The 17,763-nt window shown below is 39.5% G+C and overlaps 1 protein-coding gene across 5 annotated transcripts; it reads right to left on the bottom strand.

The window, feature by feature from the left end:
• Positions 1-3,218: 3,218 nt before the first annotated feature.
• On the bottom strand, positions 3,219-15,928 carry LOC111243838 (uncharacterized). Of its 5 annotated transcripts, XR_015320975.1 has the most exons (8): positions 14,596-15,911; positions 13,534-13,755; positions 12,589-12,729; positions 12,113-12,259; positions 10,664-10,909; positions 5,601-5,757; positions 4,111-4,271; positions 3,219-3,871 (listed from the first exon to the last, which is right to left on the bottom strand). XR_015320975.1 is itself a non-coding variant. In XM_086979993.1 (7 exons), the coding sequence occupies exons 2-6, from the start codon at positions 13,681-13,683 to the stop codon at positions 6,806-6,808; spliced, it is 717 nt and encodes a 238-aa protein (XP_086836119.1). In that variant the 5' UTR covers positions 13,684-13,755; positions 14,596-15,922; the 3' UTR covers positions 5,583-5,757; positions 6,774-6,805. The 5 variants fall into 5 exon arrangements, 4 of the variants coding, with proteins under 4 accessions (XP_086836119.1, XP_086836118.1, XP_022645756.1 ...); XM_086979993.1 differs by lacking the exons at positions 3,219-3,871; positions 4,111-4,271 and adding an exon at positions 6,774-6,838 and having other exon boundaries at positions 5,583-5,757; positions 14,596-15,922; XM_086979992.1 differs by lacking the exons at positions 3,219-3,871; positions 4,111-4,271 and having other exon boundaries at positions 5,583-5,757.
• Positions 15,929-17,763: the final 1,835 nt, after the last annotated feature.

Genomic DNA, 17,763 nt, shown 5'->3' with positions numbered 1-17,763 from the left:
TTTCCCCCCATCCAGCTAATTTTGAACATCAAGTAATATATTCAGTGACTTTAGTTCAACTAGACGTTTTTATCTGGCTATATCGGTCGCAAGCGTTGGAGGGAATTGAAGGAGATTGAGAAAACATTATTAAAAATCCAACAAGTGTGCAATAATCCTCATTACTGCCTGCGCCGTCACGATACGGCACGTATAAATATTCAAACTAACTAATTCACAGTACTCAGCGTTCATAGGTTCCGTACATGCGAAAAGATGCTGAGTTGGATCCAGCCAATCGACAAGCGTCGTCCAGTTGCGCAGGACTGTATTTTTGTTAAGGAGCCTCCTATGTGGAGTCGATCAGATTGAGGCTCTAGTCAATTACATTGTCCGATTTAAGAAAGCTGGGGTGACACACGTAAACAAGAAAACGATTCTTCCGAGGAGAAATTGACCGTAACATTTTTTACCATGAATCGTAACATGGAAAATCGCCTTTATCATCTGGAAGACACCACTTTTCATTTGTCATGATCCAGCAGATGCAAAGATCTATAATTTGCTTTTTTGACTAGAGAAACTTCATGATCTACCGGTGTGACCTTCGAATCAAGAACAGAATGAGTCATATGTTCGCATATCATACGTTTCCTTCTTTTTCCCAATTATCGACCTACGTTTTAGTCGGATAGAAGTCATCGTCTGCTCTCATTGTGTGCCGGTATCGTTTGCCATTTCCTTTTTTAGTTTGTCAACTACTAGCTGATAAGGTTGCAGACGAATTATGCGTTGACAAACCTCGGTTAGAATCCTTTGCTACTTTTATTGTTCACAGCTAATAAGGCTAGCGAACAAAGAGGTGCAGTCCTAGTATTAAACATAACGGAGGCTACGAAGAACGCACACGCAGACCTCAATGGTATTCCATTTAGCTGAGCCGGCCTTAGATTAATACCGGCTCTATTAGAGTACAGGTTACGTGAGCTGATGCCTAGATAGTTGTAGTGGAGATCTCCTAATAGCTCTAGGTGATTTCTCAAATATTTCGTTTGTTAACTATAACCGAATCAACTTTGCAAATCCAAAAGTAGCCTATCATTTTACCAAATTTTCATTGAGAAATGTTGAATCTGGTCATTTTATGGCACGACATGTCGAAATCTAGAGGTAGTACATTCACGCTCGGAGTTGAAGTTGACAACATTTATATTGGTTTGGCAAAGGAACGCCTTACAAATGAAAAATGACAAAATAGTTTCTCACAACAGTATATAAGATCACCTTTAGCCGGTACAAAATGACCACAGGAAAGGAGAAGCAATTCCTACGAACGGCACTTCGATCCTATTCGACTATCTATGATTGGAATAAAGCGTTTCCGTGATCTCATGGTGTTTACTCATACTCTTTAACTTCACATTCATTCAGCAAACCTCACGTTTGAGAAGTATAGTATCAAGGTCGCGAGAAATGAATAGTGAAAGCAATTCCCTCCCATAGTAGTTCTCTTGAAAACTTGCTGCAGCCACGTTATTGGGAAAGTCTTCGGATGCGCGGTCTCTGTACCTTTCCTGAGTTCAGAACGGCTTTAAGAAAAAAAAACCCATAACAGGATAAAAAAAACGGAAGCGGTATTCTTTTGCAAGGCCCAATGATCAGGCGTATCACCTTAACATCGATTACAGTGAGTCTAAATTATTATTACAGCTGAGCACATTGAGGGTGGAATTTCTGGGCAAGCAAAGGATGTGCGTTTGCCTTCACTTTCAGTACTTCTATGGCACGTAAATTATCAAGACGTTGACCCATCGAACCCAACGCAGACTCTATTAATCCATAAAAATAAAGGCCTCAAGGATCTAAAGGCTGGTTTTATATATCTCTTTCGATGTAAAGATGAACAAAGAGCATAGTGCCACAGTTTAGGAGCTAGGAAGAATACATAAAAAGGTCTTCAGGTCTCCGGTAGCGTGTAACCGCAGACGGTGAGAATAAAAAACACTTACGTTTCAGCCAGCAGATATCGTCTGCTGCCAAATATCCAGTCTTGACCACTCATTGACAACTATATGGTTGCCAATGCGCGTGTATGTATAGGTAGTTGGACTTTAATATAATATAATTTACAAGATACTTAATGTAATATGCTAATGGGTAGCGTACACATAGCTATCACATGGAATACTAGTAGGGACAAATGCAGTAGGTACTACATAGAGCATATCCACTAAAAACATGAAGCTACCTAGGTAAGCTCACTATTCCAACCATACTTGTGTGCTATGATGAGAATAGGTCGACGTGAATGTATCATATTTTGGTTTTTACACGTTGGTACACCATCGTGTAGACGTAAAGCGCCGCGAAGGTTTTGTATGAATTCTATTTATGGCCTTTGTTAGGTGTATGCACGAGCACATCTTGGCCTGGTTTGTTTCACGTAGTTACTTACGAAAACTGCAAACAAGTTTATAGGTTCTAATCAAATTAGCACTTATATAAGAAGAGACACCTTGCGGATAAACGTATCGCTGGGATGAAATGTGGCATATGGAGCTTTTAGCGATATAATTATCATATATATAAACACGATAAGATTATGAAATACAATATGAAACTTATAGGACTAATAACCTGTAGGTGGAAAGCAGTGTTTTTTAGTAATTTTCCAAAATGTATTTTATCGTTTTGGGTAGACTATCTACAATCTATCTAGAGCAGTCTATGCAATCATTATATCGAGGATAAACACTTACTAGCCATATAACATATATGGTTGCTCAACAAATTCTTCCATTTTATTTTCATCAATTGTTTATTCTAATTTTCCCCTATAATATCAATTGTGAGAACACGATTTTTTAGCTGAAGTTCTTTTTCTTTTGTTGCTATATAACTAGATTAGAAGTCCTAACAGCCTATCAGCATTAGAAAAAAAAGCGGTCGTCTATCGGCAGCCACCGTACGTCGTGGGGGCACTGGGCGTGGTAATATAACCGGTTCGATATCTTTCTGAAAGCGGGATAAGACCAATAGATGGGTCTCGTTGTTGTCGAGCCTGTGTAATAGCGGCTACCGCCGACGGCGTCCGCTGTATCCGCGGTATCCACCGCTGCCTAGGGGCAGTGGACACTAAAGCGAACAGATTATAATTGCCGAGCTTCACTGCTACGTAGGCTTGCATATGTAGAACTCATAGAGAACTCTAAGAAACGTTTAATAATAACAACAATACAAAAACATGAATCCTTATTAAATGTTTCATATAGCGAAATACATAAGTGGAGAAAACGCTTTCCTTTGACTACAGATATATTTAATTAACCTACATGATATGAGGGCACAATTAAACGAAGACAGGAAAAAAACCTTACTCGTTCCCTAATTCGTCCACTAAGGTAAAGGCGTTAAAGAGTAAAATTGAAAAGTATCAATATACGATATGCGAAAGGTTTGCAACTTTGTACAGCAACCCAAAATAAAGGTCTCGCCGCATTAATACCATACGATATGTTATCATAAATTTAATTAGTCGATGTCATCTTGCTTGTTTAGCATCATGGTCGAGGCCAAAGATGTGAGATGGTAGACAGTGGAATTACGTAGTACTTGATGCATGTAGGTACTGTGTCATAGCTACATTAGAGTAGCGCCCAAAGGTGATACCGAAAACCTATTGAAAGGAGACACAGTGGAAGCCAGATACGAACATTTCTGTTCTATTTCGAGTAGTTTTTTTTTGCTAAAGTAAGATGATAGAAATATTTCCAGAGTGTGAAATTAAATTCCACGGACAGAGGAAGTTACCGTCATGCTAGATGAAAGGCAGAGACCGAGTTTTGTCGGCGGCTGTCTGTGAAATAGTTAGCGCAAACGTTCAAAGCAGATGCTGCAACAGAAGTCAACAGACAGAAAGATCAATCGAAGCAGAACGCCGCCATATTACCAGCCTTGCAATTAGTAGTAGAACAAAGACAACTGGCTGCAATGTATGATTCAGGTATAAAGGAAACATTATAGCGTTTGTCAGATCCGGATGAATCCGTTAGGCGGTCGGTTAATACGAAAAGAAATGGAGGTACGGAGCGTAAATAACAACGCTAGATAACGTGCAATGATTTCGCCTACCTGTTCAGCATACGATGCTGTCCAAATTGATTTCCGCCTTCGATCGTCGCTATCGTACGGCGGATGGCCGGGCAGGAGTAAAAGTTTATCATATTTCCATGAATTACAAACATCGTCATAATTACTTCTCAACAGCCATTGATCCCTGCAATATATCTAGTCTTCATATACGAAATATGTCGCACGTTCCAATTAGTCAATGGCATTTCCCTCTATATGAAATACATGTAACACGCAGACGTCCCGGCTTAATTATATTAGTGAAATATACAATAATAAGAAGCGACACCTACAGATTAGCTGAGGATCTTTGAGTTTCTATTTCCACCCATCAACGTAGCTTTTCATATCGTACGTAAGGTTACACGGAAGGGTTAGCAAAAAGAGCGGGAGTTGGCTATGCTTACCCAACTCAGCCAGATGTTAAGTAGAAGAAACGGAGCCAAATGCCATGCAACATAGAATTCCAGCTTCCAGCGAAACAGGTTCCTGGGCATTTTTTTCACCACGCTAGTCGGAAACTCGTTTTTTGTGTGAAGCGGTTTATTTATTTTTTTTTTTTTAGGTAAAAATGTCCGTTTCCGACTTTTAAAGTGGTTTTCCTTGATCAAATTTTTTGAATTTATGCAAAATCTACTATTGGATGTCAGCCATACGTTACTCTTGTATGTGTTAGCATAAGCCAAAGTTATCCAACCAGCTTCCTTTGAATTGATAGGCACCAAGGTCAAATAAATCAGACTCATTTTGCTCATTTTTTATTTCGGCGACTGTGTGTTAACTCGAACTCAGTGCTCAGCTCCTGAAGACTCCGCAGAAACGAACCTACATACATTTCTTTACTGCCAACGACGGTCGCCCTTGTTATAGCCCACTCAACTTAGATTGTAATAACAGGTGTACAGATTGTCATAGTCTACAAGTGTAAATATAACGCTAAATTGTAAATCTTTAGTTTGGCAGAATTTTATCCGTTTGCCGACCGCATTTTTATACGAGGCGAACGCTCTACCACTATCTAAGGTGCTTATACGTTATCGAGAGGGTGCGTCGAGCATACGCAATAGCACTAAGTAGCAAACGCATGGGTTTGTTAGAAAAATCATTACTGCGAAAAAAAAGTTGAGAAATATTAGGGATTATAACTACAAAGAAATAAACATTGAGCTAATGCTTGCCTGTATGCTTAATATACTACTTCATAGGTCTGTCAAAGAAACGTCAAATAAGTCTAACAAGCACCATCCCAGTTACCCCGTATGACGAATCAGATCTTTGACAATGTACCAAAAAAGTAATTCCGAGGATTCGGTTGCGTAGAATAGCCAGAAAATAAGATAAAAAACCTATGCATTTGTATGCCTGATACTTCGCTTACTCAAACACGCTATTAAGCTCGTCTACCAAACTGTTTGATTTAACGATCATAACAGCCAGCATTTGGTGCTTAAAAAAGTGAAAGGAAAATACTGTTTTCGCGATGAACAAACCTTTATAGGGATAACAATTCATAAAGAATAAGCAAGATTAGCAGTAGCCGCTTGATCCCGATGCTATATTCTAAGACCCATTCATGGTAATGCACTCGGACGGTGGCGTTCAAGCCGTACAATAGGTGACTAGGTGGCAAAGGAATACCTTCGTTTCCTGCAAAAAACAGTCCAAGTAAAAAAACATCCACCAAAATACATAAATTAGCCACACTGTATTATAGTAGATCATCACAGGAATTGAATTCATTTGACATTTTAACACTTATCAAAAAAGGTAAAATTGGGGAGTGTCAAACGTATGTGCAAAGCCAAGCAGCGCACACGCCCTAGCTGGCACAGCCACTCGCACGATACACCCAACCTTCTATGAAGGGCAAATATCCCTCATAGGGGGAAAAAATCTCATACGAAAAAGCGAAATTAGGCGTTTCTTATTAGCATAAAGATTTCACGAAAAGGGGTGCTTCTCGTAGAAGACAAAGGTCCACAACGACGCGGGAGGGCACACATAGAGGTGGCAAGGCTATAAGGCCTTCGGCCTATCACGGCTTCCGTAATAGTATCTAAGAAGGCTTTAGATCTAAAAATTCCGAAGCACTTAAGCTCGAGGATTGACAAAATTAAATATTATTACTTAAAGTATTTGAACAGGCATGCAGCTCAAGGAAAGATAGTCAGACTTGTATTTACACATAAAACTATTGCTGCTCAAATATAGACAGAACGATATAGTGTGAAAGAGAGCAACGTATCAAGGCCTAAGCAATGCGTATTGCTTGCAGAATCAGGTTTTGGCTTATGTATTTTACTCAATCGTCCGACGCGAATATTCGATAGCAAGCAGCGTCTCGGGGTAACTGTAAAAAAAAACTCCCTCATTAACTCTCATATGCCCTATACTTCGCAGGAAAAGGCAGTATCATTTATCTACTCTATAACGATATTTCTTTTTTATTTTAAGTTCCAAATGGCCTAAAAGACACTTGGTGGCTTATACAAAGTTCAGCATCTACTGGCTATCAAGGGTGGGATTACAAATACAGTGAGAAAAAGGAGTGGTCGAATAAGAATAGATGGGCAGTTGTTGATGATTGCTAACTATTGCGAGCCGTGGGTTGCACCTCTATCGTTGTTATATGAATAATGTTCTTTTAAGTATGGGATATTTACTGAGAATTCAATCGGTCGTGGCCGTCTCACCCTTAGCTCGGATCACCTGGCGCTTCTGCGTAATCCTTCAATAGGGACCAGAGTACACATTGTTATCTGTAGGTGTAATACGGACGACTAAGAAAGCGAGACAATTAGAACTTAAACCGTAAATAAGTTACTGTTGATAACTGTCCAACACAAACTTACTGGCTATCTGCTCGAAATATGTTCGAGCAAAAATATACGAGTTTAGTTCAAAAGTGCAATTCAAATTGTGTTCCAATACGAAATTTTAAATTGTAATTTTCGGGTTTCAGAATAACTTCAGAAAAACAAAAGTTAGTAAATACTAAACAAATGATTATTTTCGGCGGTTGCACCGATTCTTGCCGTATACCCATGGAGAGCTGTATTGACATTTTGTGTAAACCACTGTTCATTAAATTTTTTTTTGTCACTTTTAGGCCCAAACATTGAAATTCATCACATAAATACCCTCACAGGACCATTCTAGGCTACAAGTAAAGAAAAAATATTTCTAAACCTTGACCTGTCCTAGAGCATACTCTTAGAAGTTAACAAATGGCATTTATAGTAGCTATGACAAGGAACAGGGCTACATTTACGGTAGGATAGTATAGTAGAACCGTTTAAGGCTGAGAAAACGGTACTTCGTGAGCATCGTCAGCAACGAACGGAACAGACCGTATAAAAACGGCCATAAGGTGCACTAATTATCGAAAAATTACCGTTATTGTCGCGTCCCGTAACGACGTACCCTAATTAATAAATGAGGCAAGCTAGGGTATTTTATTTCCTCCACTCAGATGTCTATACCTAACCCTAGCGTGCCTTATTCGCTTTAATTATGCATGCACGTTCACGATCTAGTAGAAATGAAAACTAGGATGATAATATATTATTAGCTATGCTGTGATTATAGAAGCATCCTAATGGATAATATACGAAATATAATATATAAAATAATCTACGTTGAGATTAGAAAACACGAAAGAGGCCAGAATTTTCTGTCGGACGAGTGTGCCGTATGCAGGAAAAAAACAAATGTCTAACTCGTTTTCGTAAATGAAGGTTAAAACATTTTTATAGAAGTATTCCATGAGTGCAGTAAACAACTGCCCTTTCCTTTCCTCGTGACCTTTTTGCCCAGGAGGCAAAGCCTTGAAAAGTTTGTATGTTTTTTGTCCTGGCCAACCAGACCTTTTCTCTCCCTCTTTGAAGCTGCCTAATTTTTTTCGTCGATTTGATAGTACACAGCCTTTGCGTTTTTTCCTACTGACCATCGACAATGGGATACAAAATAGCTCGACAGCTTTGCAGGGAAATGCTACACTTTCTTAACTGCGGACACCTGCAGTACAATAGGTTTACGGCTTCGCTGTTCGGTCCTGTTCAGGTCCGTCAGTAACAACGTTTCCCGAGGGTAACCATAATAGTAATAATAAAAAAATGGCACCACATAGTGCGTGGTCCTAAATGAGTGCATTATTAATATAATCGCTTTTTGTTTTCCGGCAGTTGTTAAGCACTTTGTTTTTTTTTTTTTTTCGTATGTTTGCGTTTGAGATTTTCGCCCACGTTAAATCTTTTTCCAAGGACAGTCCCTAACTAAGTAACTATAAACCTATAAACCGGTTTTGACTGCAGACTCCATCAACTTTGAATAGTGGCAGTCTTGATTACTTTTTATCGAGAGTATTTTGATTATATTAGCGTGAATTCAAGCGCTAGCTTTAATGGCACCTTTTGTGGTCGTTTAACGTACTTTATATATTATTGTAGTGTATATGTATATAAATTTACAAAAAATCATACATTCAAGGTAAATAGCTGCGCTTAATCTCAAGCTAAGTAAATTTGTCAAACATAAAGAGGATCATAATTCAGGTTATGATTTGAGAAAATGAATACTGTAACTTTTCGTATTATATACTGAGAAAGACTGGCAGAAATATACTAGAAGAGCCTAGCTTAAACATGCTGCAGTATGATAAACATAAACAAAATGCATTAGGGGTGAAGGATCCCCATTGCCCCATATTGGCCACAATTGCCCAATCATAAGGCAGTCCATCATAAACTAAAGGTGGGCTTTTAGATTGCAAGTCCCGGCTCCCTTAGTATGCTCACCGTACACTATATATATATATATATATAGATCACCTCACGCAATTTATTTAACCAAATTCAATCATTTACAGCGAGATCTGGTCGACCAAAAGAACCTATCTGTTCTCTCTATTTTCAAAAGTACCAATTCAATAGTAGTTTAATAAGGCGCCCCAGTCAGCCTGATTAAAATGCTTTTCAGTATAGGATTTTGTATCTAGCATAGTCGTCATTGTGATAACAAGCTAAACAACGCTTTACACAAAATTTAGTAAACAGCAGGAACTATGAGTGTGTACCCAGAAAGATTTACGAAGAACTTTTATATTCATCTGTAAGTAGACAGCTGTATAGTGTACTGACATGGCGTTAAAAATTCTGTCTAGCTGACGTCAAACCGTCGTTGTCTCAGCGTTTAACATACATCGTCAATACGTTAAAAACCTACTTCGTTTACACTGTCGGTTCTATGCGGGAAGAAAAAGTCTTCACGGAATACGAACCCAAGCTAAGATATATTTATTTTTGCAACACGGAGATACTTCACGAGGCGGATTTAGGAGATTCATTAATCAACATAATCAGAACTTACATTGAAGTAAACAAATATTCTATTTAGCGTCCACTACTTCAGTTCATATAGATAAGTGTTCGATATAACTAAAGATCAAACAAATTTACATTTTGCTGCAATACGTTCCGCGGGCGTGAGTCGTCTTTCGGTCACATAGCACGTACAGACAGACTAACTTTCAACAATGATAACACCTGTTTGACTTACCGTTTACCAATCATTCTAACCAATGTGATTGTTAAGAGGCACACCATCATACAGCTACGAGAGGACATGATATGCCACAATATATTAAAAATTCGGATCGTTTCACCCGTGAACATTTTTAACACAAAAACTTCTTTAACTCCAACTTGCTAAAAATTGAAACTTTCTGCCATCTCTAGTTACATATCGAACTCTTCAATCTACTAATACTACCTGTCAAAAAAAACGGTGCGACCGATGAATGATGGCGGAGCGCACCTCACTTCGAACTTGAGGTCAGTTGTCTGAAGCAATGTTCAACAGGCGTAAGTTGTAAATATTTTTTAATTACGTATTCTATTGGTGTTTGAAGGGTTCCTGCCCAACAAGACAGTCAAAGCAGGAAAAGACGTACGGGAAATTCAAAATCCTAAACGGGTTTGTATAGGAGAACAAAGCAATATCACCAGACAAACGATGCCTTTGACCGAAAAATCAGGATACCTATTAACAGTACGATAAATTGGTTGGTTGGAACATTACTAAATATTCCCAGATTCAATATTGAATAACCCTCAAAAAATTGAACAATGGAAAAAACTAGATCATCTGGTTTACATTGTACATCTAATCGTCATTATACCAAAGACTATCTCTTCCTGATTAGCTAGGCAGCAGCAAAGGAAGTAATACTGTTTCAATTAATACCTCAGATTCACCTGCATCATATGTAATTTACTCTCAGTTTATAAATACAACTTATTATTTGAATTTTTGCGTCGTATTTGTCGTCTATTACATTTACAATTACTGTTTTTCGCTAATATGAGAAAAATTCGCGGATTGTTTAAATAGAACTTGTATTAAAGAGTATCTCCCTTAGAGACGGTCGTTTTCCTCTTTACGTAGTAGTACCTGGGGGCCAATTCGCATTTTATTAGAGGAAGAGCAATCGTCAATGAGGTCTTCTATTGAAACGTATTTTCACAATCTGCATAATTGATATCTAAGCCCTCACCATTGTTATACATAAAGTTAGCAACACGTAGATGAAGGTCGTCCACGTCCTGCATCCGCGTTTTGGCCCAGGAGCCGAAGAACAGTATGTCCCACCCCAACTCCGAATCGTTTTGTCTAGCGCAGTTCGTCCTAACCAGCTGGAGCAGCGTTGTCCATTGTACTCCCTCAGTATGCAACTGCCATGCTCGATCAGAGCGTTACACGTATGTCGACGATCTAAGAGACGCTCAAAACGCAGGATCTCCTACGACAGAGGAAAATTTCGCAAAAATCACAGAATACAAGCGTGCATTATGACGACCCAAACCTGCCCTGTGGTTGCTTTTTAATACAATAACATATTCAGTGGAGCACGGGACCAACTGCAATGAAGTAAGTCGAGTATAATAAAATTATGCTCAAAATACTAGAAATTAAAAATGAAGCCCATACATTATAAAGAATATGGATGTATCGTGAACTACAGTTATCCACTTCAAGTCAGATGGACGGACTTTTCGTACACATCGCAAATTTCATTCTGAATGTACGCAGTTTCAGTCAGTCGGATCCTTGTGCTCCCCGTTATCGCTTCAGACGGCTGGCTCTAAGCTCGTATGTCTCTACCTAGATTCGTATCGTGTGCCGCTATGGCTAGGAAACAAACACGTTACTTACTGAACTTTTACGGGGACAGCTGATTGGTTTCTAAAAATACGTAAAGTTTCCTTCACGCCGTGATTTCAAATGCATCACGTTGAAGGATAGGTCTTGCAGCGTTTCGTATATGCCTTTATATGCAAGTGGCTCACGATTGTCGCCAATTTACGAATCGCTTGGTAACTGCTTTTTTTAGGCAATATCTGAGGCGGTTTTCGTCGGACACCAAAATAGATCCTTTGGGTGTTAACAGCCATCTTTAAACTTTGCATGTCGACGTTCAGCAATCTTTTTTGCCATAGAGTTTTTTTATCCGTGCATGTCACAGATCTCTTTAAATGTTTTGGCGAAGCGTGAAGTGAAGCGGGTGTCAAAAATGCTTTTTTGCTGAAACTATTCTTAGGGCCTTATTTCCATTGCATCTTGCCTTTTCCGATTAGCAAGTGATACGGACTGATATAATAGGCCAAGGGCATTTAGAAAGGCGCTTCAAGAATTAACGTTCAAGCTAGGATATGCTGACAAATGGCCAAACACGAGTCCCAACTGAGACAGCTTACGTCACGTTCCATTTGTTTACATTGGTATAGTAGGACAAATCTGATTCAGTTGCTTTTGTGCTGACTGAAGCACCGATGCGGAAGATAACACAAGAAATATCACGTGCTTCCTCAGCGCCCTCTGGCTAACCGCGGGTTCAGGCATTAGCCATTTCGAGAGTCAATAAGTCAATGCAGACATTTCAAGTTATGGGCTTTTCGTCTGTACGAGCAATATCGTGAAATGAGGTCCCGTCGATCTTTCGTACCTTCCAGGTGAACATTGTCACATTAGAAGATCGGCACCTTTCCTCCGCTCCGAGATAGCAGTGGGCATGTTGAAGCGCCGTCTGGATAATACTTCGATCTTCCTCGTTGCACCACAGTTTTAGCACATTTACCATGGCGCGGATCACCTTCGAGAATTTAGCACAACAGTTATCAGTGAAACTAGAACGACTACCACACTCGTTTTCTGAGTATCATCCATTCACACAAACTATTAATTACCATAGGAAAAACGCAAGGAGAAAGATGAAAAGATTAGCAATAGAAGCTTGCTCTCTTCTAAATGGCATCGCATCTGATACATATATATGTATATATATATATGTATGTATATATATATATATATATATATATATGTATGTATATATATATATATATATATATATATATAGCTACGTTACTTGACCGTAATCAGGCTAAAGTAAATATGTTGGTTGTTCCAGAACTCACTGCCCACCTTTTCCTTTTCTGCGTCCGGAGCATTGCAGTTAACATATTGTATCACGATGCATTGAACTAGTTCTTGGAAGCCTGAGCAAAACTGGGCAATCTCAGTGGCATCGATTCGTAGTCGGCGACGCGGGTACAATTTGATCACCTGCACCACTCAAATGATTTAAAATTATGAAGCAAAGAAGATCTATCTGTCAGTAAAAGGAAATGTGTGATTTAAAAAGTATGCTTCATCGAGCTCGTTGTACCTGTTTTTACAGAAGAACATAAGCGCACGAAGAACATTGAAATAATATTCAGGTTATATATATGATTTTGATTCTCTTGAATAGAGACATGACTTTTATATAAGTAGCAGTGAGATATGTAAATAAAACGGTTCCGACCAAGTCTTTTTGTCTATCGAAACGCAGTCGCATACTGCCGTTTATTAACTTGCCCCTCTGTCTTGCCTTGCCCTTCAGCGTGTTAGATATTGTCCAGGCTATACAGGCGGTGTATATATACCTTTGGACTCTGAGTGAAGACGATACGTGCTATAACGCATATTTTTCTAAATAAATGTTTATCCTTTTCATGACGCACACTTCTGAATCCATATCCACAACTTTTTTTCGTTGACCACTATGCATTGAGTATAGGAATTAGGCATAGACACATTAAAACTTACGTAATCACCGTACGTACGTGTGCAAACCACTGACTTCCGAAACCTGGCATTCAGGTATTATCTTTTCGTCTACTAAGCCATCGTCACACCTACACATATTATATACGCCGTTGGTGAGTAAATCATCGATTTTCTTTCGTGACCAACTGCCCCTGCGTTCGACGCATCGAATCAAAAGGTACCGTTAAAAGCTTACCTTCCTCATGTATAATGCATAAAAATGATAATCCCACTAACGAAAGAAATATTTTATTAATTAATAATTAGATTAAATCTTACCTCCTCGAAGTACGTGAAGTCGCGTTCGAGGAATCGATTTGTGCACGTTTCGTACTCCTGGAAATCACATACAACGGCTCCTCCGTAGTCAGCGGCATACAAAAGTATGATCAGTATAGCTGCGCCGAAACTGGCTAGGTCGTTCATCATTATTCGTTTAAATGGGCACTAGGTCAGGGGTTCTGTGCGCTTCTGTTCCGGCTGAGCCCGATTCTGGTCTCGCTAAAACAAACGTATGAAGACGTATAAGTAAGACAAAGTTATGGCAAGTTCCGTCTATGGCGCATTTTTTACTTTATGGTTGAATGTCGTTTGTAATAGTAATGTCTAACGTCAGTAAGTAATGTATAACGAAGTCTAACTTATCAATGTTTTCGGTAGGCATACAATATTACGTTCTTCTAAAATTTCGAAGTATCTGACCCCTTCTTGGTACTTGTTGTTATCAGTCGAAGAAATACATTCTTGACCGAAGTAGATTCTTGGTCGACTTTACATAATCCTACACATCCACTTACATCTCATCTGATTTTGTCAGCGTCAGGACATCCCTTGCCAAGATACTCTATATATATATATATATATGTCAAGTATATTACACGTATGGTCGGAAATTACTCCTTCTCATATAAAACTATGCTAAAATTCTATTGCCCTTGAGAAACGAGTTTGTACATGCTCCTTTATATAGGTCTTTGTTCTTTCTTCTTAAGGCTTCTCGATGTGCCTTTTCATTCGCGACGGAAAAAACACGCTTTACTTTTGCTCGTTGTTTGTGGGGCTTCCGTTAGATACATAGGCAGCCCACAATGCAAAATGAACACGTATGGATTACGAACTCAGATTAATCGAAGAGCTATATAGAGTGTGACAATGATGAAAGTTTAAGTAAAGACATGAAGTCGAAGACAAATTCTACGCACGGAGCAGGTTTGCCGAATATAAAGCACGCTCACTAACGCACATGAAACAGCTGAAGTTTTTCTGTCAGATTCAGCACATGAACGAAATGAATGATCCGTTACGTTAGGTATTGCTATGCGATTGACTTCAACGACTCACCCTGGCCGTCGCTTGATCGGTGCCTGAAGTCATTCACAAACAATGCACACTATTACATTTGCCATATTTGTTCCAGTCCTCACCCATAAGACACGTATGACGGTATTGGCCCGTTTACACAAACAAGCCCTTACACAATTTTACTTTAGTTAATGGTAGATATCTTCGACGCTCGTGCGGAATGCTCGATTTAAGTATGATTGCTAATCTAATAATGAATGGGAAAGCTCTGTCAAACGGCAGTGGCAGCAACGGCCCACGCTGCCACCGAAACGTAGTGCGTTCCGCTGTATCGTTTCCTTAAAGCTAAAGTCACTTTTTTCTTGCCCGACAAGGAAGGCCGCGAGATAAAGCATAACCGCCAAAAGTGTTAGATAGTGCTGCCACCATGGGCAGGCACTGACCGTTAGGCCACGGCATAGGCGTAAGTTTGCCACAGTGCTTCATAATTGTTGGCGGACGGCTATTTAGAATGACGGTGTCGACGATTCTGTCGAAAGCTTTCCAAGGGTCAACGTTTTATCTTCACAACTGTTGTTGCTGCTGCTGCTGTGATTTTTATCATGCTGTCAAATTTCATCATACATTAGCCCTGACTAAGGAACAAATCTATTCTACTCTATGTGGCACAGGGACAGATTGGACATAGTATAGTTGAAACAATACAATGTTTCATCCACCGATGCGAGTTATTGGCAGGCTGATCATGACTGAATTACTGACCATCCGCAAGGCCGCTCTGAAAAAGAGAATCACAAAGCGAACGATTAGTAAGTAACAAATGCCGAATCTGGACACAGGCGAGCCGCTGTCATCGAAAGCATTTTGGTTTTTGACCAGTCACACAGGCATCAGCACGTAAAAACTCGTTGCGGCGTCCGACACAGCCATCACAGTAAAAAGAGGAACGGAAGATCGTCACTGAAGATATACGGTCTCGAGTGCTCCCTTGATGCATTTCATCGAAACTCGTTTTTACTCTTGGTGCGTATGATTCTCACGAGGCCGCCTGCGTATTGATATGCTATATCGTATAGTTTATTCAATTAAGTTTACTGCAGTCGAAATTTTAGCCGTGCACTTCCTTTGCTATCTAGCGAACAACTTAAGTTAGCGATGAAACCAGTGCGCTTCCCCGATCAATGGATGCGGCTGAATATATTTTACCCCTGTCAAAAAATTTGTGCGTGTCAGTTCTTCCAAGTAAAGAAGATGTAGTAATTGACAGAACAACAACAACAACAGCAACAACAAAACGTCGACGAAGAGAAACCTCTATGGTGTTCAAGAATCTGCTCCAGGTCTTCACACGCATTGCTCTTCCTGTGATCCTAGGACCCAGTACGAAGCAGCCTACCAGATAATAGGTCTCCTATAAAGTGCGAGCTAAATGTGAAAGAAATTAGCCGCCGCCAATATAAAATAGCTACACGACTATCTATCATAAATGTTTGCTTCCCTAACGTAAGAAAGACATGTTTTACCTATCAGTTACAATGATCTGTGCATGTCTTTGGTTTTCGACCTTGAAATTATAATATTACTAAATATATTGTCAGCTATTATCTGGACAAAACGCGTGTCCATAGACGCCACCATGTCGCATACTTAAATATAATGACAATTAATTTTTTTTTTTTAGCAGCAAGATAATTGGAGCAACGTCTATCTCCTCGTAATCACGAACAGAAGTTTAATAATATAATTATGAATTTTTATTAGAATTCGTTTAATAGAGCCTCATCGTACACCGAAATTATAAGTGGGTCACATTATTGATATCTATCACATTACTCAATTACACTTTTTCAAATGGATATCACTTATCATCCGTTATTATTGTCTCTTTGCCCCGCCGTCCGAACGTGTTGTATGCTCCGACAGCCATCACTATAATGATTATCTTCGTCATTTACAATTGTAACTTTACTACTGCTCTCGTTGCAGTTACATACACGAAGTATACACGATTTTTGCAATGCTACCTCATCTTAGACTCTCGCCGCTCACGAGGCCGCTGAGACCGCTAAACACGGAACCCATAGAACTAATCATCACCATAAATCAAGCCCTCTTTCCCTTCAGGCTAGGCGAGAAGGTTATTATTCACGAACGTCCGCATGCTCGATGTTTTGTCTTGTATCAGTTAACTGGGTTTATTTACACAGGTCGTGTTTTGTGTATCGTTAGCGAAACCCAATGCAGCGACCCACCCACCCACCCACCCCTCCCCTCCCGCCCCGGTCTCTTTCATCCAGAAACTTGGCCATCCAAGTCACTTGCTTAATGCTTAATTATATCACTATCTATCTCCAATTTACAAAACAGTGCAAAGAAAAATACGACACTGGACGCCTATCAGGCCTTGGTAAAATGGACTGTCGAAAACATCCCTTCTGCGTTACATTTCTGTATAAAGTAATACGTATACAGTCTTCTAGGGCTAGAGTGCGTATCTGTGTAGTGACAGCGAAGACTAGTTGAGCGCTTACACAAATACATTTTTATATCGGTTTTCCTTTCTTAAAATCTCTAACGATTCGGGTAAATTGTGAAAATGCCGGTAATGTACATCTTATGTTACACCTTATGTTCATAGTAATATCTATTGTTGGCAGCTCGGACAAACGACTGGAAAATACAGCCAAGGGCTCTAATCATAGATGGCACAGTCAGTGTACAAAGTACTTTGTTATCTACAAATGTGCACGCAAATTCTACTGTCGCACGAACATTAACGGTATTAACATCGGTTCTCCCTATTCTCATAATTGATAAGGAGAACAGATTACCCTTTAATAAAAACTGCGTTATCTGCTGATCGTTTTCCCTATTCTGTGCCTATACTTCCGAAATATCATTACGGATAGATCTAGCTGACTCGCTGTACCTGAAACGTGGGTACACACATACGGAATGGGCCTAGTAACAGGCGCTATTCCAGCGGCAGCGAAAGCAACTTCTGTCGAAAACAAATACGGCCAGCTTTAATACTTCCTCAGTGCTCATTTTCCCGACGTATTTTAAGGCTTACAATAGGGCTATCAAGTAGTCGTAAGCTATCGTATTTACACGTTGCTACCCGTTGAGCTTGTGCCATCTCCATAGTTCACTACCAAACCGATACCATGTTCGAAGAAGCGCCATTCACTACATTTTGCTATTCAG

Source organism: Varroa destructor, unplaced genomic scaffold (assembly GCF_002443255.2).
Source record: "Varroa destructor unplaced genomic scaffold, Vdes_3.0 BEIS01000002.1, whole genome shotgun sequence".
Lineage (NCBI taxonomy): Eukaryota > Metazoa > Arthropoda > Arachnida > Mesostigmata > Varroidae > Varroa > Varroa destructor.
Note: the sequence above shows the minus strand (reverse complement) of the source record. Positions and strands in the feature narration are given on the sequence as shown.

Excerpts from the sequence above, each read along its gene's own strand:
- LOC111243838 (XM_022790021.2), bottom strand. The coding sequence starts at position 13,683 with ATGATGAACGACCTAGCCAGTTTCGGCGCAGCTATACTGATCATACTT. Across the intron at positions 12,730-13,533 it reads ACTTCACGTACTTCGAGGAG|GTGATCAAATTGTACCCGCG; the intron begins GTAAGATTTAAT and ends TGAGTGGTGCAG. Across the intron at positions 12,260-12,588 it reads CGGACGCAGAAAAGGAAAAG|GTGATCCGCGCCATGGTAAA; the intron begins GTGGGCAGTGAG and ends AAATTCTCGAAG.